Here is a 22318-nt window from a genome sequence, read left to right as displayed (position 1 = left end):
GATTGGATCTGTATTTCACAAGGTAACAGATCCTGACTGTTACTCAGGATATAACTTCCTATTTCACAGTAGAAAGCAAACCATTGAAAGCCAATTGGTGAGCACAGAATGAGGAAGAAGTCAAATATCCTTAAAAGACAACTCAGCCAGGCTTTGACCACCTGCGGGATTGCATTACTCTTGAGCTGTCCCTGGCTAGTTAGTTATCTGGAGTTGACTAGTCAGCACTGGCCTCTCAGCAGACTGCTACAGGACACTAGAAAAATTCATCCTCATCCGCTACCTTCTGCTGCTTTTATCAGTCATGACATTATCTCTTCTAGGCAACTTATATGTCAGTGAAATCAATTATTGGCACAATTTTTCAAAAGTATGACTAGATCTCTATAACCACAAGTCCTCAGTCTCAGAGGCAACACTTTTGCAAACCATTTCATACAGTCGGCTACTTTTACAGATGCCTAGTCCACCCGTGAGAGTTGATTTTTACAGCTCTCCATCTTACCCGTTGTGACCTCTTCCTCTCGCCGCTCTCAGGCCTCTTGATACACCCTCTTTGGTACCTGTAGCCTCTGATGAATTAATGCTTTGCGTTGCATTTTACTTTATTAAATAATCATCTGCCTAGATAGTTTTGGTGGCACCAACAGAGAAAAAAGAAAAATATTTTCATTATGAATTTCATCAATATTTTAGCAGAATAAGCTGTTGGAAAACATCTTCAATTTTCTATCATAATTTTCAACGTTTTCTCTCTGGGACAAAAAGTGATGAAGGGGAAAATAGAAATAAATATTGAAATAAATAATTTGGGTGTCAGATTTCCTGAAAATATTTTACTCTCCCTTCACTGTGTTGTTGGAACAGTGAAATATGGCGCTGATGTGCTCTTCTGGAGTTCATGTGTTTAATGACGTGAGGAATGAGCTCTATCTACTGAGAATGCTTGCAATGGTATTTTGTTTGATCATCAGCAGCACTGGTGTCTCCATCTCATTATTCCATCTGAATGTTTAAAAAAAGGAGAGTTAATTTGGAGAATTTTCTAGGCTTATTATGTATTTCAACTTTGATACCCATTTTTTGTTTGTTTGTTTTGGTTGTTAGGGAACAAGTAGGAATCATCAAGCAAGATCCTGTTTTTACAAAAATATGCCTCCTATGAACTCCATGCAAAATTTGGTGCATAAAGTAAGTACATTTTATTATGTGATAAACTCTTATTCAGTAAAAGCAGCCTGGTTAGATACACATCTGTGTCTTTAAGGGTCTCTTCTTGCAGCACATTAATGAGGTGAAAGATGCAGGATGGTTGGGGTGGATGATATTAGAAGGTTCGATAATAAATATAGCTTGCTAATTAAAACGATTGCTATTGTCAACAGGTGGTAGTCAATCAGATGACTGCCTGGTTACTAAGAGTCTCTTCTGTCCATTGTGGGTCAGGTTCAGTCTAAGTAGTTCATTCACATAACTTCTGTAAACTTCCATGTCAGCAATCTGGCTTTTTGCAGGTCTCTGATCATTCAGAAAAACCAGTAGACAATGTGCATTTATCACTGTGGACTCTTCTTAGGTATAGTCTTCCATGCAGGTAAACTGAACAAGAGGATATGCCATTCAGTGCTTTGCCCAGTGGGAGGTTTAGCCCAGTTGGGATTCTGACCTTCTATGTTACATGAAATTTTGAAGATATTTTTAAAAGTTTTTAGATGTGTTGGTCAGGGTTCCTTCAAGAGCTGATGAAAAGATGGGGTAAATATGCGAGGATTTTATTTGAGGAAATGCCTGTTTGAGAAAAAATAGGAAGGAAGATGGAGAAGGCTATGAGAACCATCAGACTGTAATGCAATTCCGACTCTAAATAAAGAGGGGAGAGAAGTTAAGTGGAATATCCTAGATTAATAGAAGGTTTGGGAAAACTATAGGTGAATCCTTAAGGTAAACTGGGCCTTCAGAGGAGCCCAGTGTCTCTCGGGAATGGGTTTGCATAGAATCCCTGCTGCACAGTCATTGGTTGGGAATGACCCATAAGAAATATGGAGCCACAGATCTCAAAACGCAGGTTAATTACACTCCCTGTAGTTCACAGTCTGGGAGGTGCATTGTCCTGGCCACTGCAACACCAAATATCTCCTCAATTATCTGATTAGCCCAGAAGAAACACAAAGATATGACTGCTAAAAGTGTTCATCAAACCACTAAAATTATTACTTTTTAATGCTTTGGTTTAAAATATCCAAAATTCTGATTTCTTATCTAGGTTATTAATTAAGTTTCATCGATCTTCTGTTTTCTCTTATGTTCTCTTATGGCACTGGAAAGATCCATAATTATCTTAGTAATAAAGAGGGTCGAGATATAGATATTATCTATATCTTGAGAAGTCAATGGTCACTAAACTGGCCCTCATAAGATGACTTCTTCTAGATCGACCACTCTAGTCAAATTCTGTTTCCCAGTTTTACAGATCCAGAAACATGACTGCATCATACCCACTGGTTTTAACCCAGAGTGGCCAAACACACACATGCTGAGACATAAACCAAATGCCAGTGCATTAATTTATAGTGAGAATATAATTTCCAGGAGAATCTAAATAGTCATGTCAGTGAATTAGAACATGCTTTCCATCTAGTTAGGAATCTCTGCATATAGAAGAAAATTATACTTATGAGGTTGCTTGGTAAGCATGAGATCAGAGAAAAGAAAGGTAATTAAAAGCATGATTTAGAAGTAAAGCTTTGGAGTCAGATAGACCAAAGTATTTTTGTAGAATGTCCTTGCAAATAACCAGTTTCACCCATAAAGATCTAATACTTTTTAATTTTATTTTCAAATCATAACTTTATTTCAGTCTTCTTGAGGGTCATTTATAATTCTCCCATGTCTTGACTGTAACTAATACTGTAAATTAATATCCCAATTATAATCATGAATATACTAAATTAATAAATAGGTTATCATGTGTTCAATTTTTTATTGTTGTGGTTGGAGCTCAAAATTTTATGTTGCTGTGTTGCTTTGGGGCTGGGCCCATCTTCCGCAGCTCTTTGCCCCTGTATTGTAGAATTCATGTGTATCAAAGCAAGCCTCAGTTCTCTGTCATTTTATTCCTCTTAGTGCAATTGGCACTCCTTTACTCATTTCTCATAACACAAAATCACAGGTTAGGCGCTATCCTCTCTGTGAAGTCTTGTGACTGCCAAACTTCCACCCAGTCCTGGGCAACTATGTGGTCCTTCCTCAAGGTGCTCTGTGTAATGTCATATTTATAACATTTGTCATGTGGTATTGTGGTCATCCTCAGAACTGGAATGATTTAGGAGAGTCTGGGGTGTATTAGCCATGATGTGCTGTACTAGGTTCCTTTGGAATAACTGGTATTACAGACTTCCTGGGGGCAGGTAACTAATGGAGTGTGAATGCCTGGGAAGCCTGGGGTCAGGACCAGTGGAAAGAGTCATATCTGAGTTGTGAGTCTGAGTCAGGAGCAGAGAGGATTAAAAACAGATTGGAGAGCAGGATGGGAGACAGACTGTAGTGGATGGTCTAGGACTTAGGCCATGAAGAAAACAAGGACATCAGTCTAGTTTTTCTGGTGCTGGTGTAGATGGGTCACAGAGCTTGAAAGCAAAGAAACAATTGTCTATTTAGCATGTCTTTCTTTATTTCAGTGAGTTTACAGAGGACATAACTTGTCTTTATATTCCTACCCTAGCAGCTTTCCTGGCTTGTTGAAATGATGAATGGGTGGATAGATGGACAAATGGATGGATGCATAGATAGATGAGTGGATGGATGAATGGATGGATGGATGGATGGATGGATGGATGGATGGATGGACGGATGGATGGGTAGATAGTTGGATTTAGAGTTTTAAATTCAGTGGTTAGGACTGCTACTCCATATTTTTTTCCCACTATTATGTTTAATTAAGCTTTTATTTATACCTTAGCTTAAGAAGTTGTTTGCCTGTGAAACCGTACTAGAAGTCGTAAGAGAATTTTATCAAATGAGATATTTGTTCCTATTTATAACAGTATTTGAAAATAACATTATATTCTATAGTTTTTGTTCATGGGTTTAGAATTCCCCTTACATATATACAGTAGATTTTTTCTTTGGAAAATGCAAAACTTCATTTCTGAATTACATTGGAAAAATACAGATGTGCCTTTGTAATATCTTAGACTGGTATTTGTATACATATAAGTACCTGGATAGAAGTGTATACAGGTATATGTTTATTATTATGTATACACACATGATTAAGGTTTCAAGAAATTTGACAACTACTGAAGTATATTATTTTGTGAAGATTTGTGTCCACTTGTAGAAAACATTTCTATTGTAGATTTATCCATTGTACAGAGGCACAAAATAATGAATAAAATTAACAAAATATATATGTATGTGCAAGTTCAAATGGCATTTTTCAGAATGAGAGGATTTAGCAGTCTGAGAAAATATAGAATTGCATGATGAAGTATGAAGCATGAAGATGCTAAAAAAAAAAGGAGCAAATATGTTTTAATACCAACGGATGTTTATAAGACAGATTATGAAAGAAAGTTGGTTCTTTGTATACTTTTGATTTAAAAACAATGTGGTTTATATATATTGGGGGGGAGGGGAACAACTACAACTAGATTTAAAACCAAGGAATTATACATTAGATGTCAAACAAAGTAGCTTAGGTTTTCAAGCTAAGTCCTGAAGGCTTTCCAGGCTTTTTAGATGTTGATAAGTTTAAGGAATCGTTTCTCAGGCCCTCAGCTTTCACAGGCAAGCCTGAGCACCATGCGTGTAGGCTGCTGCTTCTCCTTTTCCACTCCTCTTCCGTTTTACAAAGGGACGATTTGAGAATGCATACTTTGAATGGTATTGGCTGATTATATTTGATTGAATACTAAAAGCTATTTTTCTAGGTTCTTTTAACCGCAAAACACTTATGACAATTACAAGAGTGTTATACATATTGTTAAAATCTATAAAAAGGCTTTCAACTGTAAATTAAGTATAAAGTTATTACTTGCAAGCATAATAAGCAAATTGCCTTTTATTTTACCTTAGAATATCTAGTGCAATGCACTGTTTATGTAAGATCGATAAATATTGACTAAATTTCTCCACCTGATTTATTCTACAAATGGAAAATATTTAAACCTCAACGATATTTTATAGTATTTTCACCCAGGTCAAAACGCATTTTTATTCGACATTACATAAGTAGAATATTTCGTCTGTAATTTTTTAAACTAATTTTATCAAATCTCTGTGTAGCAATAGAAAAATAAACGTAATTATGTGTGCTCTTTAATGACATTTCTTGTGAATCTTAGAGTTTCAAATCTTACTCTAGAAATGAATAATGTTCTAAAATGTTCAGAGTTGAAAATTGCCATTATCTGTAACTAATGCCTACTAATTTGTGTTTTTTAATTAATTTTTTATCTCATTTGTATCACCTAATAATTTCTTAATTACTGTACAAATTAGCATTTTTTAGTTGTAAGTAATAAAAATAAACTGGCTAACTTTAGAAACATTAATTCATTGACATGATATCAGAGGCCTTCAGGATCATGGTGAAGCTGTGGACCAGACTTGGGAAGGGCTGATATCAGGGCAAATCCTAGGGCTGGAAAACAGGAACTGCAGTTATGATCTCAGGGCAGGACACAGCTGCAGACGAAATCAAAGATCATAATTCAGATCAGCCTCCGAAACTCAAAAGATATGCAACTCAGCATTTTAGTTGAATGTGCTAATTTCAACATGCTATCCTTTATATTGGAGTATCTATCCATCTAAGCCACCCTCGAACCTCTCTGAAGTGAGTCTCCTGTATTTTCATAAAATGTATACTGTTTCTTTTGACAAGTATTTAGAGTGCCAAGGCATGGAAGGTGCCTGCTTTTCTTGCTCTCTTGGTTCTATTAGACTACCTGTCAGTGCATTGATCCAGCATGATATAATACAGTGATAAGCTAATCAAGTTCCCTGAGAACTAAATTGCAGAAAACAATCGGAGATTAGTAACAGAATACTACATTGGAAAATAAAAATGCAGTGCTATCCCTGCTATGTAAAAGCAAATTGCTTCTGTTTTTTCTTTCTTTCTTTCTTTCTGTTAATCAGAATATGAGAGGCTGAGGCAGTAGATGCTACAATACTAGGTTGCTCCAGCAAGAAGGCTTTCTTGGGAACGGCAGCACAATTTGAGTTATCCTCTAATTAACTTTTTATTCCTCATCTATTTTGTCCAGCAAACACAGATAATTAAATGGGAATATTCAAGGAAATATCACTCCTACAATTTTCAAGTCTGAAATTCCCCCAGAGATATAGTATTACTTTTGATTTACTATTTTAGTAGGGAAGTATAGAGTTAGCTGGCAGCTGATCCTTGGTAGCTATTTGTTTATCTCCAGGGATGCCTGGAGCAATGGTACTCTCCTTTGGCCAAGATAGAAACGAAACATATTAGCTAGTTATATATAATGTGCTACTTAAAGTTTGAAGTTCCCCTTAATGCACTCTGTACTAGCTTGTCTACCTTGTTTATTAAAAATATGTAGTTTCCTAATCTGCATTTCTTTTACCTGGTTACATAGGCTGGTTTTGGCTATATGACCAGTGAAGTATAAAAGACCACTTGTACATTGTTGGTGGGAGGGTAAATTGATACAGCCATTACAGAGAACAAAATTGATGCCCCTCAAAAAAACGTAACTACCATAACACTAACATGCTCACTCCTGGGTATATAATCAAAGTGGATGAATAGATAAAGAAAAAATAGAAAATGTGATGTATATGTATGTATACACACACACTCCCACCAAATAATATGTAATTAATACATATACACAGACAGGGAGATTCTATAAGCAATGAGTTTCTAGTCTAAGCCAACTCAAAATTGGATTATCTTTCTGGAGATGGAATTGGGAAAGGTATTTGTGTGGGAAAGAGAAAGACAGTTTTGACTGCAACAGAGGCTGAGGAAGAGGAGAACGAATGACTTATCTGGATAAATGACTTAGTGGATTATGTGGCATCAGGTCTTGGGGGTCACAAATGCCAAGCGGAGCATTTCTCCATCAATCCTGTGGACAACAGGGAAATGTTGCGAAATATCGAGAATGCAGTGCCACAAAGGAAACGATTCAGGGCGGCAAATTTGAGGCTCTTGGATTAGGTGAGCTAATTTCTGCAAGCGGTCTCACTTTTAAAAGCGGTCTTGTTTGAAGACGCCTGCTGTATCTAGAGCCCCGCTCGGCCCTCAGTAGGCTCCGCCCCGATGCCTGGGGAATCTCGGAGCTGCCCCAATCCCGAGCCCCGGTTCAGCCTAACCCCGCCCCCTCTTGCCCCGCCCACTCTGTATCCCTGGAGACGCTCTCGCGTCTTCCCTCCCAGCGCTGGCTGTACAGGTCTCGCAATCACCGCGGGAAGTGGGGGTAGCATAGGCGCCCAGCACCTGCCACCGGTAAGGGACACACTTCGGAAGAACGGAAAACCAGAGTTGTTCCCCAGGGCCAGTCCACTGAGGTTCGTGATGCTGGGACGAGGCTTGGGGCAGGACTTTAACAGCTCCTCGGAAAAGCGGGCTGTTCTTCCAGGCAGTCCCCCTACAGCCCTTCCTTATTAGTCTATAGATTCCGTCTCTTCAGCTGAGGCCTTCGCCTTTTCAAGAAATAAATAGAAGTAAGAGCAGGGAAAGACACTCTTCTCGCTCCCCAGTGGGAAAATAGACGTAGAAATAAATTATAAGTTTAGAACTAGGTAGGAGCAGAAATGGAACTGAGATGCCCACGGTTTGAATAGAGATAACTTAACCTCTCAAATTTAAAAGATCAAATTGTTATTCTTACTGTCACATGTGTATTGGAATATATGGACACTTATACCTATTTCAAGTATATTGAAGTTTTATTGAATTAGTGATTAATTTCTCCCATAGAGTCTATACTTTTTTCTTCCCTAAAGTTCCTCTAAACACATAGTAAGTACTTAGTATTTGTATGAATAAATCCTATTCCATGATTTGGGGAGGGGACAGGAGTTATTCTGTTCATTAATTTTGCACTTTTTTTCTTCTCTCCTTTGCTATTCTTTGCTTCCTGATTTTCAGGCTGAAGTCTGTAAGCCTGGAAAGATCTTCAGCAGTAATCTCCAAATGTAAGTCAAGTGAATCATGGCCTGCCTTCAAACACTTTGCCCAATTTATGTTTGATTTAACCATCAGTAAATTTAGTTGGTAACAAATGTGGAACTCTATTTTATTTAACAACGTATCTAATTACCTATCATGGAGTGCTAGAAGTGTCCAAAAATTATGATACAAGTATAAACATTTAGTGACTCTTTAAACATCTTTATGTGAATTTTAAAACAATTGTGTCACAAGTATAATATGTAGTTCTGCAGTTTTCTTTAAACTTTCATAGTACGAGCTTGAAAAGTTCTAATTCTTATAAATGATTTCATTGGTGATAGTAAAATCATATTTGTTTTGAATTCTCTTGAAAACAAGTAATAAATTTGCTTGCTGTAGTTTATTGGCTTTATTTCTCATATCTTAGCTTTTACCCTGAAGTGACTGAATTCTGCAGATAGTGGTCAGCCTCAGACATAGTCACTCCCCACGTAGCCTCTGTCTACATAGCATTCCCCTTCCTTTGTGTTTTCTGATGAGGGTTTCTCGGGGGATAGTGGGCAAGAGGGTTACTCTTTGAAGAATTTTACTTGGGGGCCAGAGATTTAAACTTACACCAAGGGACACATTCAGCCTGACCCAGCACTCTCAAACCTTTCATCCTGTATTTCTCCATTCTCATTTGTCTTTGCATGTGGAGGCCAAATTTAGAGACTAAATACAACCCAGAAAAGAGCCAACCAGCAGATCAAAGAATCCACCAAATCTCTTCTGAATACCAACAGGGGAATGGCTTCAGGCAGCCTTTTGATCTTTGTCTCAGCCCCTGGTGCCACATGCAGCACTGCCCACTTTCTGGCACTGGGGGAGCTGCCTCTGGGTCCTCCTAACAGACTGCTGCACCCCTCCGTTCCTGGGGCTAAGCTCGTTTTGGTACCAACCAGAGAAGTAGCTCTCATTTTCCTACTCACCTGAATCTGGACCATTGCCCTTCCTGCAGTGGCATCCATCTTGTGTGATTTCTTCTGTGGTCTTGAGCTGGGAGAACCCTGATGCAGTTGCATCGTTAAGGATGTGCTCCATTTCCACGTCAGCTCTCGCTTAGTTCATTCCTTACAGGTAGAGCTCATCTAGGAGCCGGGAACACTGTCTGGCCAACACCGGGAAAATAATACAGCTTATTTTAGCAAGGAGCAAAGGTATAATTCACTCTACAGGTATAACTTAAGCTTGAAATAACTGGCCACTAATCATGCTTGCATTTTTTTTTTCTCACTTATTTTCCTCTTGGCTGCTTCTATATGTTAGAATACAGCTACTTTCTACTTGAAGAAAATTCAGCATAAATAGACTGAACGTACAAAAGAAATAGTGATTACTTAGATCAGAAAATAATTTGTTACAAGGATCCCTTTAAATATTTGATGCATTTCAAATATTATGTGTGTAAAATTTCAGTACACACATTATCTATCGTGTCAAACAAAATACCCTTATGTGGCCATGGATTGCGAAAAACAAAACCCCTTTCCCAACAGGCATAGCCAAGGTACGACGTGGGGTTTAGAGTAGGGAGGGGGCCTGCTCAACTTTTACCCTAACTCTGACCCTAAACTTTCCAATATAGATTGTTCGAAGAATATTTTTGCCAGCCTGCAGTTAATAACTTTGCTTCTACTTTGTCATTCTGATATGACCAGCCCCACCCCCCCATTCGGAGTTCTGCCTTCAGGCTTGCCAGCAGGGCTTGCAGTACTTACATTCAACTAAATTTAAGAGTTAAGGTGCTCCTGCTGCTAATGTTCTCAGATCAGAAAAGAGCAAAATGAAGGAACTGGCAGCTGAAACTTTAATGATAGGAAACGTTGACTCAAGTCTTGGGGGGAAAAAAATTTTCGATCTTTGTGACAAAGACAACACGTTCCTCTCTATGTATATTTGCATTCGATTTCATTAGATGTTTATATTTTCTAGCAAAAATGATCTATCCCAAGTAAAAACATCACAAAGGATACATTTTATATCACATACTGGTAGCCTAGTTTTTTGTTTTTGTTTTTGTTTTTGTTTTTGTTTTGGAGCGGTGCGGGGGCTTATGCACTATTTGATGGGATATAGTGGCTGGATCAGAGCTTCTGGGGCCTGGTCCCACTGTCTCTAAGTAGCCTGGTCTTCTGAGTATTTGGAAAAATCACAAGTAGTTTCCTCATTTCAAAACACTATGATGCAGAGATCACTCCTGCCCTAATGCACTTGGTAAGCAAAGTGTGGCTCTCAGAACAGTCTTAATTCATAAAGGACGGAATGACCCGACTGAAGCAAGTACAGTCTTTGTTTTATTCTCTCCCTTTCAAAATCCACCAGGGATGGAAAGCTCAGGGTTAAGAAACTAAGATGGCTCTGATTTGCTCTATAACATTAGAGGACTAAACATTGGGTCTTCACCACTTCTGTGAAGTAGGTTCATGAGCGGTCCAACCCTATGTTGGTCGAAACTTCCACCACATGTTCTGCACGATGCTGCCACTTAGTAAGTTATGGTTATCCAAGGAACTCAGCTAGTTAATGTAAGAATTTAGTTACTATATGTGAAGTTATACGTATAATACAATATGTTTCTCATGTTCTTGGAGGAGAGGACCAACATTTGCTGTTTAGACTGTGTGCTTTAAAACTATAACTATATAAAACTAGATGGATATTATGTTTCATGGGTCGTATCATGGCCTGATGATCTGGGTGATATTAGGGTTTTATTAGCTCTAAAACAAGACACTGATCTACATTAGGATTTTCTCTTTAATTATGTGAAAAATTATTTTCAGGCTAGGATAGTAATCCATTTTTAGAGCATAAGACCGTCTATTGCTAGACTTAATTTCAAAGGATTTTTCCTTGCTTTCCGATCTCTCCCACCACCACCAGCACCACATCCTCCCACCCACCCCTGCTATGGCTTTGTGGCACACAGGAATATCGTGTCGCCCACCCACAGGTAGCTCTACCTCAGGTCTGACCATCCCTCTTCCTTTCCACCACCACCTAAACCACCCAGATTTCACCCAGATGTCACAGCAAGGTCCCAGCTGTTCTCTCTGATGTCTGATGTCTGCCTTTCCACCCACTATGGTCTAAGTTTAAACGAGAGGCCAGAGTGACGCTTAAAAGGCAGAAGTCAGATGTCTCCTCTGCTCAAAATTCTCCAGTGAATTCTTATTTCAGTGAGAGTAAAAGTCACAGTTTTCACTGTTTTCAAGACCCTATATCATCAGAACACAAAATTTCATCTAACAACTCTGACTTTATCTCCTTACACTCTTATTTATCCCCTGCTACTGGTGAGCATTTGGGTACTTTATAGATCCTTGCTTTATTTTTTTTGTTAGAAATCTTATCACCATCTGATGTTCTACATATTTACCTTATTTGTGTATTATCTGTTTTTCCCCTGCATCCACCCCTATAATATCTCTTCTTGAGGTCAGAGATCTTTTCTTGTTGTTCTCTGTCATATCTTCAGCACCTAGAACAGTACCTGCACTGAATAGTAGCTCAATAAATATATTCTGTTGAATATATTCAAGGCCAAGATTGATGATGTTTACCCTAGGTAACACAATAAATGCTGGAGATACATGATTTATAACCCCCCCCCCCCAAAAAAAGCCACCTCGTTGCCTGATGGGGCTAAGGGTAGAGGTCAAAACTGATGGACATAGTGCTGGTGGAATCAAGAGGCTCTGGCCCTTTGGATGCCTCTCCAACAGTAGAAGCATGAGCTCTTTTGCATCTGAAAGCCCTTGCAACGTGTGACAGTTTTTCCATTCTAAGTCTACTGACATTACCTCCACACTTCTTCCTCTTTGGTGTACGGTTTAGGTAACTCGATTCTGTAGACCCACCTTTATTATTGCTGACTCAATTTCTCCACCGTAACACATTGCGCTTCCCCAAAATGGCCACGGTAACATTGCCCATCGCACATTCTTTTCTTTCAATGTGACTTTAGTGCTCTCATATCAATATGTGGGTCTCTGTCCACGAGCTTTGAATCTGGGCAGGCCTGTTATCACAGCAGAAGCGATAATGCCACATGACCTCCAAGGCCAGGCCCTAAAAGGAGAGACGGCTTCCACCTGGCTTTTCTTTGGGATGCTTTTAATCTGCCATATAATAAGTCTAAGGCTGCCGTGCCCTAAGGAAGGCCGAGCCATATGAGGACGCCACATGTACATATTCTGGCAAAGAGCCCCCGTTGAGGTCCCAGCCAATAGCATCAACTACCAGATACATGAGTGAAGACACTTACATCCCGCCACTGAGTTACCCCCAACCTCCCGAGTCTTCCAGCAGAGGCCCCGGCCATTGTGGAGTAGAGAAAAGCCATCCTCATTGTGCCTGGTCCTGATTTCTGACTCACAGAAAGTGTGAACAAGATAATAAAACGATTGTTTTAAACAATCTTTTTCGGACTGCTACGTTTCGTAGTGATTCGTTACACTATTGTAGGTGTGCACCTCTCATAGCAGCTGCCTTCTTGCCGAGAGTCGTTCGTAACATCTATCACTGCCAAGGGAACGTCTCTGTGAGTGACAGTTTTTAAAAGATAGCAAAATATGAGCAATTTTCAATTATGATAACAGGAAAGCAAAGCATGAGCATTTGAAATCCATAGCCGTACTGAAAATGTTCACTTTTTAATTGCAACCATGTCTCTTAACAAAAATCATATCAATACTCCCGATTGGCTGTATTTTTAACTCATTTATCATATTTTCTCCTTCGTGGTTAGAGATGCAGACAAGTAATAAATTGGGCAAAAGCCAGATAGTAAAAGAAAATAATGAGAGAAGTAACCTGTAGAATCCACTTATTGAGTATTTCTGAATAACAGAGCTATAGCTCTACACACCAAGGCATTCATTCTCAGCTCACATGACAGACTGTGGATCTAATAATGTCTTAAAGTATTCTTTGAAAGGTGTATTCTTTAAAATACCATTTCTGGGTTTTTTGTTGTTGTTGTTTTGTTTTTTGTAGTCCAGAATGACCACCCTGCCCCCAGTGCCCATGACACGCCCAAAGCTTACATCCTTAGCCAGACAGAAGCTGCCCTGCTCCCCCAGGAGAATTCCAAGGTATGTGACCCCGGTTTTAATATGTCTTCCTATAGAATGGATTTTTTTACAGTAAGAAATGTCAATAGCATATATTGGGGGAAAAAATGTTCAAAAACAAAAGTATATTATTATATTCAGAATATTCAAATTTGCTGTTTCAAGAAGGTTGATGAACCTCATTCAAATACTAAGGATCTGTTTGTTTAGCAAGTTAGTGCTCATTTGATCATTTTATTTCTTATTTCAATTCTGACATGATTCCCGTAAAGGTTTGGAGATACATTTCCTTTTTAAAATGCGTGTGGAGAACAGAAAGCAGGCGTTTTAGCAATGGACAGTGTACGGCTTCTCATCCGTAAGGTCCCGAGTGCTGATTTCTGTTTCGGAGGAAGGAGGACACAGTCTTCCTCCTTGGGGAGACTGGCAGGCACCGTTTAGCCCCCGAAAATCCTGGGGCTGCAGGTGTGCCACAAACCGCTGCTGCCTCTGAGGGCTGCAGAGCTGGAGATGCGGATGAGAAACTGCAGGACTGAGAACATGATGTAATGCGTCGTAATTATGACTAAGACTGAGTTATTTAGCAATTGCATTTATAGTTATATTGATTTTTAGTATACACATATTATTCATCGATAGAAATAATTTGCATATCTAGGTTTGATTATTTTCATTCTATGCATACTTTTCAATTCCTGCAAGGCACAATTATCAAAGTATTAGGAGACTACTTTGTTCTGAGAAGAATCTTACCTTATTCTTAGTATTTCTGGGAAAGACCCAAATCTCCTGGACCAAAATAAATACATTCAGCTAGACTATACAAATGTGTTTTTTTTTATAATAACAAATCAAATTCTCTCAAAAATTTAAAAAACAAAATTTTTAATAGATACATTATATATAATTGAGATATAACTGATATTATATTGCTGATATATATATGTGTATATATGTGTGTATATGTATATGTATATATACATACTGGTATATATATTTACTTTTGAACAATGTGAACTATTCACAAAGTCTGACAAAGTTTATTCTTTCTATCTTTTTTTAATGATTGAGAATACATTTTCTTTTCAACATTTATGAAAACATAGCCAATCTCACATCCCTAAAATAAGAAGGATTTTAAAGAAAACTTTTTCTTGTGTTTATTTTATTGAGGAAAAACATTTGTATCATAATTATTTAAGGCAAAGTTTTGTCAACATTCTCCATTAACTTCTGAATAAAAACAGATGTTTGCTTAGTTCCAAACTCTCATAGTTATAAGACATTAATAGTATGCTTATTTTTAAAAGGGTGTGAAGAATAAACAGACTATACAAGCAATGTATTTCTCAATAAAATCTTCTTAAAATCACTTTGCATCTTAAACTTTTAAAAACAATTTGAGTTTTATGTGTGCTTAAAAAAAAATACCCAAACAGCATTTCAGAGCAAAATTTGGTAATGTTTAGAACAAAGAAATTTTATATATTTGTATCCAATAGATAGCCTTAGTTCAAGATTCTGTGCCAAACAGAATATGGCTTCTGTAGTTGGATAGTTATACTGTGAAACAACATGAGTAAAATGGAAGATCTCATAAGTTGGAGGGGAAGATGTCATTTATTTAAGAATGCAGATTATTTTAATGTGTTTTGTGTTTTATTTGTTTACACACTAGACTTAATATTCTCTCCTGTCTTCTTCCATTCAAGAAAATTAACATTTTGAAATTATTAATCAATAACCTAACTCAATAGCTATTGCCAAACATTTGTTATATGTGGTATTATGCCCTGAATATTTCTGTTATCTTGGTGGCATTTTATGTTTAGTAGCTTTTCAACTTGATAAGACAGTACTTTATTATTTCTCTCTATTTCATTTAGGTCTCAATTGATCAAAGAAAAAGGTGACATAGATCATTATGTGGAGGTGAATTTCAAAGGATTGTCAAAAGAGGAGGTTGCTGCGTAAGTATAACCTCTTAGAGGTACTTTAATATAAAGTTTGTTTCTTTTGTCTTGATACTTTATTAAAATTTCAATTTTCCTGTACAGTAACACCTTTTCATTGGACCATGGCATTTAAAAATTAAAGCTCATATTAAATAGTGATAAGTCATGTCTATTGATCTTACACATATCAAAGTCTTTAATTTTATGGCTTTCAGAATTCTCATATTTACCAAGATATTATACTATCACATTTGCCATATTTTAGTTAAGTCCATGCCTTTAATTGCTTATTAATCTCCATTTTAAGGTATGTTGCCTCTGTGAAAGAGAAAAACATCTTTAAAAGAAAGGTTCATATATCTTATTTTTCCTGGTAATTTTTTTAAAAATTCTTACTAATATATCTTCCCCTTACCTCCAAGAACCCACAAAAAGAATTAATGGTTGTAGTTTATTGGTTAATTTTATTTTTATTTATTTTATTTATTGTTGTTATTTTTTTTTTAGTGAAGCAACCCTTGGTTGACCTCACAGATTGCAAGGACCTTGTCAGCATACAATTCCCTTTTTCCCCTGCCTAAAGCACCTGGTCTTCCTCGGTGGTCTCCCATACAAGTACTAACCAGGCCTGACCCTGCTTAGCTTCCAAGATCAGAGGGGATCAGGCTTGTTCAGGGTAGCATGGCCGTAGACTTATTGGTTAATTTTAAAATGATCTTAAATTATCTGGATTTATTTTTTAAATCAACAATATAAACTTTGCCGTTTTACTACTAGTTAGAACCTAATTTATGATGTGAGTAAAACCAGGATAAAAATTTATGTAGGTTGGTGAGAAGTGAATAGAAGCCTAGAATGATAGTAAAACAGGTTTAGTATTTCTTATCTATAGACTTGGTGACTCCGTTGTCATCAGATCTTAAGATGTAAGCATTGAAAAGTAGAAATCTTAAAAATGCACATAGATATCATGTTTGTCATTTGCATATAACATGGTAAAACAGAATAGTTCATTCCATCAGTAGATACTTGATTTTTACAGAGTGACAACATTGTCTGGTAGTTGTAATCACTATCTTCCTCGGAGCTCTTTTGATTGCCACGTGCATCTGGGACCTTTGGTTAGATGCTATATTGATTGTTAATTTGGTAACTTTCCATGGTAACCTGTTGGATAAAATTAAAGGTCAGTATTGTATGATGATACAATTACTTTTCAAAAGAAAAATACACGAGTGACACTTGCATTCTGATTTAAATATAATGACATCCACATGGCCAACCCAGCTGTAATTGGCTTAAGAATTAAGACTTAAATTTGTAATTAAACTTATTCTTCAAATAATTTAATAAGATGGAAATGCATATACTTTAAATCTGCTAAGGTTTTTAACTCTGTACTGAAGAAAACTTTTTTCTGAAACAATGCAAATCAGGCTATCCCGATGAGTATTCTCTTAATATTATTTTCACCAAATGGATTTTAAATCTATATCATACTACAGAAAACAAGTAGCACTTAGTAATTCTCAGTCCTTAAGACTGCATTCTCCTTAAAGCTTCCTGCACTTGAATACCGTTTTTAGACCAAAGCTTTTTCCCTAAGAAAGTAAATACAAATATTAGTAGGAAATAACTTGTACTTAGCTCACTATTATGCTTTTGCTTGATATACATTCTAGACCTTGCCCTAAACAGAGTAGCATTGTAAAGGAGAAAATTGGTGAATGATTTCAGCATCTCCCGGCAATACCCAGCAAGTGCCATGATGAATTATGCATATTCTGTTAGCCAAGAAATTGCTGCATAAAACTTATTAGCCATTCAGCTCTGAAAATGGTCAACAGGCATTTAAAGTGCCTCCTTTATACCCAATACTAGGTTTTCCACAGTGGGAGAGACAGCGATATTTTATTGTCTCTATTTGAGACAATAAGATCTGTGAGCGGGAAACAGGTACGGAGTGAAGAGCGCTGACTGTACTGTGAGATGCAGCCCAGAGCTCGAGAGAGAGTCACAGGACCCTAAGGCGGTAGAATGGGGCTTGCCAAGGAGAACTTTTGAGTTTGGCATCCTGTCTGGTAGCGTTATAAAATGATCAGAGTGATACGCCACGGATCCTCAGCATACAAGAATGTAATGGGGAGAAATTGAAGAATCAAACTTTCAATCAGTCAAAAGCTGTATCTAAGGTATACCCTCAGATCTCCCTCTGCCTTCTTCTTCTCTAAGATGGTAATAGACGTTTCCATAATTACCCATTCTGTAACTGATGTACATACACTAGCTTTGATGTCCCATGATATGCGCTTTGTCTAGTCCCATGATAACCACTCATCATCTACCTTAAAATGGACAGCGTACTTGTACCTGAACTTATCTCTGTGACTTTCCTCCTGCTGCAGTGGGTGGAGAGTGCTCGTGCTTGTGTAAGGATGATCCTCTCCCGGGCTGTGGATGCCAACCCCCTCTTACTCAGTTCAAGACTTTCTCCTGCAGTTCAGTATGTTTTCCTTCTATATCACCAATGTTTCCTTTTCCATTGGATCAATCTTACTAGCATTAATATCTACTCTGATATTTCCCTTGACTTCTAATCTCCTCTCGATTCTACCCTATTTTTTTTCTACCCTTCACAGCAGGCAGAATTGCTCTTTCAATATTTCCGCATTCCGTTCTTGGCTCAAATGACTCAATAGGTTTACAGCCCCAGAACTCACTAAAATCTCTCTGTTTAGCGTGACCAATGTCCCCCCTTTGTACCATATCTAATGGTCACGTTTCTGTCCTCATCTTTCTTGATGTCTTCCTGCCATTTGATAGAATCGAGCTCTCCTCGAATGTTCTGTAATTATGGCTTCCGAGTGCCAGGTCTGTGGTTTTCCTCCAAACCCTCTGACTGTGCCGCCTCAGTCTCCTTGGCTGGCTGGCTTTCTCTTTTCAAACTCTCGGTGGTGGATTGTCCTTAGGCCCTCCCCTCCAGCCACACTCTCTACCCGGACCCATTCTTACAGTGTTAAATGTTAGCAATAGCCTGATGACTATCAAATATGCCTCCTTGACATATTTACTTGGACATATAATAAACATTCCAAGGTTAATATGACCCAAAACTGGACTCTTGCTTTACCCTTACTGTCCCTCATCCCCCCGCTCCAAATATTTCTCCCAGTCTTCTTCCACGACAGTAAATGGCACCAAGACGGCCTTGAATTTCACCTTGCCATCACCACCCCTTCTCCATCTATGCCATCAGTATACCCCATGAGATATAAGCCCAAAATATATCCTATATTCATCTACTCCTCTTCATTGCATAGCTACCATCATCTCCCACCAGGATCACTAGAATAGCCTCCTAAGTACTCTTCTCATATCCCCTCTAAATCTGCTAAAATTCAGCCCAGAGTGATCTTGGAAAAAAATTAGATCATGACGCTCTCCCCTGCTTAAAACCTCCTAAGAGGTCCCCATTGCTCTCATAATAAACTCTGAACTCTTCATCATGGCCTAACGCTGTGTGGGAGTCAGACGTTGCCGACCTCTCTGACATTATTTCCCGTTCTCCGCACCACCCACTCCTCTCTGCGTGGCCTCACTGCTGACACTCCTTGTCATCGCAGCTACCACTTTGCAGGTGACCTCCTCAGTCTGGTCCTCCTTGACCTCTTAATTTAGTAGTCCTCACCCCGTTCACACTCACTCCCAGGCAAATTATCTGCGTCTGTCTCTGCTATATCTGGGCCCCCATCTCATGCTGGGAGTTTATGCAACTGTCTTCATCCCTAACTGAATGGACGCGCCACAGAAACAGGAACGTGTGTGTGCATGTGCGTGTGTGTGTTTCTCTGTGTGTGCCACTGTCTCCCAGGGCGTAGACAGGCAGGGCACATGGGCGGAGCTGTTAAATGAATGAATGAGTGAAAAAATAAATAAATGTAACATTAACAACACCATGAAATAGGTATCCCGCTATGAATAGCCTTTGGTTACAACATTTTTAATTCAGTATTGCATGTAGCTGGTTTGACTATTGAATCAAGGATGTTTACCTCCTCAAAAGTGTTTTATGTACCAAGTAGGAGTATAATTTTTGAACAAGTAACTACACAGGACAAGCTAAAGTAATTGTTCTTGAGACAGCTAAATCTAGTTAATGGTGGTTTATTTTACTTTGGAATGGTTAAAATAGTGTAAAGACGAAGAGCTTCTGGGTTTTTTTTTTATCATCTGCATTTACAGGAGGAATTTTTAAGTGATTGGATTATTGCTGTGCCTAATAGGTGCATTTTTAAAAACATACGTATATTGACGCTTATAATTTGATTTTCTTAGATAAGTCCTCAAATAGTTTCTTAACAGTGTTTAACTAATTTTTAACAACTAAAGAAGGTCGTGTAGTGTTTCTGTACTTTTTAAAATTCTGTATTACATTATCAGAATGCATTATTTTTTTAAAGGATGTAAAGTATCACTTATTATCATATCATAATTGCTTTGAGTCACTAAGCAATAAAAGTGTCATTTATAGATTCAAATAAAAATTTCTGGGGGCAGTTTTTACAGCTTTAGCTATGTATATGAGGATACAAATAAACAAAATTATCAAGGGACGGAGAATTATAATCTGCTCAATATTATTTTCTGCTTCAGATATCAAGTTCTATTACCTGGAAGAATAGATTTAGTTCGAAATTGTGTGCATCCCTATAATATCGCTTTCTTTCAGAGTATCTGAGCAGTATCAGTTCACTGAGTGTCACTTTATTGGGGCAATGGTGATTAGTACTATCAGTTACCATATTCAACAAGTTTAGGTTGTAAAGAAACAAAGAACCATTTATTCTCATGTCTTTTAAAGCCTTTTTCTCCTGCCTCATTTTAAATTGTATTATACTTACTCATTTAAATTAGTCTTTTACCTGTCTTAGGTTTTCATCTTGAATTTGTTTCAAAATTATCTTCCAATGGTGCTTTTACAAACTATAGGTATACTTGTTATAAGCAAATTTAACACCTGGTTTTGCATGATGGCCAGGCATTCAAAATATATGTGGCAAGGTGAAGACATTTATCCAGGATATAATATAGATATAATAGGTCATATTAAGTTTATGGAAATTTAGGCTCTTTCCTCTGCTTCATTCATTTTGTTTACTTTTGAATAATTTTGTGAAATTATTTTTCTCTTCAAAACATTTTGATCTTTTGTAAAATAATAAGTTAAATTCTGTATAGAGATTTACTAGTTAATTTTTTTTTTGAAGAAGCCATTTGCCAGATAAATGGCTACATGGCCAACAGGAATAGGCAGGGGAAAAGATGACTCCTTCCGAACTGACCTGAGCAACTGGGGAATGTCTTGTTTGCTGCTAAATCTCTGTTACCTGCAATGGTATATAGCACATAGTAGGCACTCAAACAATATTTTTAAACTGAGGTCAGCCACACTCCAGCCTGTGTAATTTCTTCTGTTTCCACCTTGAAATTTATTCTTTGCCAAAATAATAACAGTGATTAATATTTGTCGAGCACTTATTATATTTCAGATACTGCTCTGCCTTATGTGTATTAATTCATTTAATTGTAGGAAAGTCTTTGTTAGTTCCATTTGCAGCTAAGGAAATTGAAGCACAGAGATATTAAGTAACTTGCCCAAGGTCAGACAGCTAATAAGTGAAAGAGCAGGAATTTGAACCTAGGCAGTCTGGGTCGAGAGCCTATCCTTTAACCATCACACCATCCTATCTCTGAAGATACTCAGGTCTTCATTGAACAATATCCTCTCTCATCTCCCTGCTCTAGCGTATTGGCATTCCCTTGGCCTAGAGGGCTTTTTTCCCTTACAATTTCGTAGCTAATTTTTACTTAAACCACTCAATTACATTAGGCAACCTTGCTAGCGTAATACCTGTAATAAAACCTACTTTAAAACCTGCAGTACCCAGAATGCCTCCCATCATGGCACTTATAGCATTGCATTGTCATTACTACATTGTTTCCTCTACTAGATCGTAAGCTTCAAGAGGGCTGGAGCCATGGCTGCTTTGCTCACTGTGCATCTTTAGTACTCGCGCACTGCTTGGCTCACAGATAAATAAATGGTGAGCCTTTTACCTTTCATAGCCTTGTACATGTGCCCTGCCCAAAATGCCCTTCTCTTCCCCCCAAGCTTTGTGTATTTGGTAAACTTTTAACTTCCAGCTCAGCCTGTCTCTTACTCTGTGAGGCTCTGATTCATCCTCACCCACATGATAGAGTTCAGAGCCCCTGCTTGAACTTTCTTAATAGCCCCTGACGATCATGTACATGTGGGGTTTTTTCCTTCTTGATTAATGTTTAACAAACTGTAGATCGTGACCCATTAGTGGGTAGTGGTTATGACCCACCAGTTTTGGGATCATGACCAGCATTTAAAAAATGAAAGAGAGGATAGTAAAATAGAATAGAAAAGAGTGTTTTCCTAAAGCTAAGCTTTGGGAGGCTGCCAGGTGTAATGAAGTAGAGCATGAGTTCTAAAACCAGACTCCCTGGGCTCCTGCTTTACACTTACTAAGTCACCGGTCAGTTTTGGTGAAGTTAACCTTTCTGTGTCTCAGTTTCCTCATCTGAAAAAAGAAAATGGAAGTAATTATAATAGAGTCTGGCTCATGAAATGGTTATGAGGATTGAGTTAATATTTACAAAGAGATGAAAACACTTTGAGTATTTTCTTGCCGTGAGTTGCTATAAGCAAAGGATTCTGCTCTAGACTTAGAATCTTTTGCAAACAGGGACTGTGTTTCATTTTCCTTTAAGACTCTTCTGATTTACATGAGATAACTTTATTGCTTACTTACCTTCTTTCTAGAAAAGATTGAAGAAACTTAAAGTTCTGTGTTACACAGCTATCAGATTATAAATAGAGAAGGAAAGGCAAGTAAAGGAGAAGCATGTGAATATTCTCCCCATTCGAGTCAATATAGTTCTCTGGAGGGAACAGTGAGTTTCACCCTGAACTTCTGGGCAGAGGAAAAAGGAAGATGTGATGGCTGATAAAATTCTCATTACCTGATGCAGAGAAACATATCAGTTCTTCAAGA

General features: G+C 37.9%; 1 protein-coding gene and 1 pseudogene across 2 annotated transcripts in view; one reads left to right on the top strand and one right to left on the bottom strand.

Moving 5' to 3' along the window:
* The first annotated feature begins 1148 nt into the window (after positions 1–1148).
* Positions 1149–22318, top strand: part of TTC29 (tetratricopeptide repeat domain 29) — a 163082-nt gene continuing 141912 nt past the window's right edge. Inside the window, exons 1-4 of one of the 2 annotated variants that reach the window (XM_016158901.2) lie at positions 1149–1191; positions 8141–8187; positions 13205–13302; positions 15168–15251. In XM_016158901.2, coding sequence (XP_016014387.1) covers positions 13211–13302; positions 15168–15251 — 176 coding nt within the window. In that variant the 5' untranslated portion in view covers positions 1149–1191; positions 8141–8187; positions 13205–13210. Of the gene's footprint in view, positions 1192–7385; positions 7558–8140; positions 8188–13204; positions 13303–15167; positions 15252–22318 lie in introns of those variants that run through there. The other variant, XM_016158897.2, reaches the window with a different exon arrangement.
* Positions 15811–15929, bottom strand: LOC118612582 (annotated as a pseudogene).

Source organism: Rousettus aegyptiacus, unplaced genomic scaffold (assembly GCF_014176215.1).
Source record: "Rousettus aegyptiacus isolate mRouAeg1 unplaced genomic scaffold, mRouAeg1.p scaffold_m13_p_16, whole genome shotgun sequence".
NCBI classification, from domain to species: Eukaryota; Metazoa; Chordata; class Mammalia; order Chiroptera; family Pteropodidae; genus Rousettus; species Rousettus aegyptiacus.
Note: the sequence above shows the minus strand (reverse complement) of the source record. Positions and strands in the feature narration are given on the sequence as shown.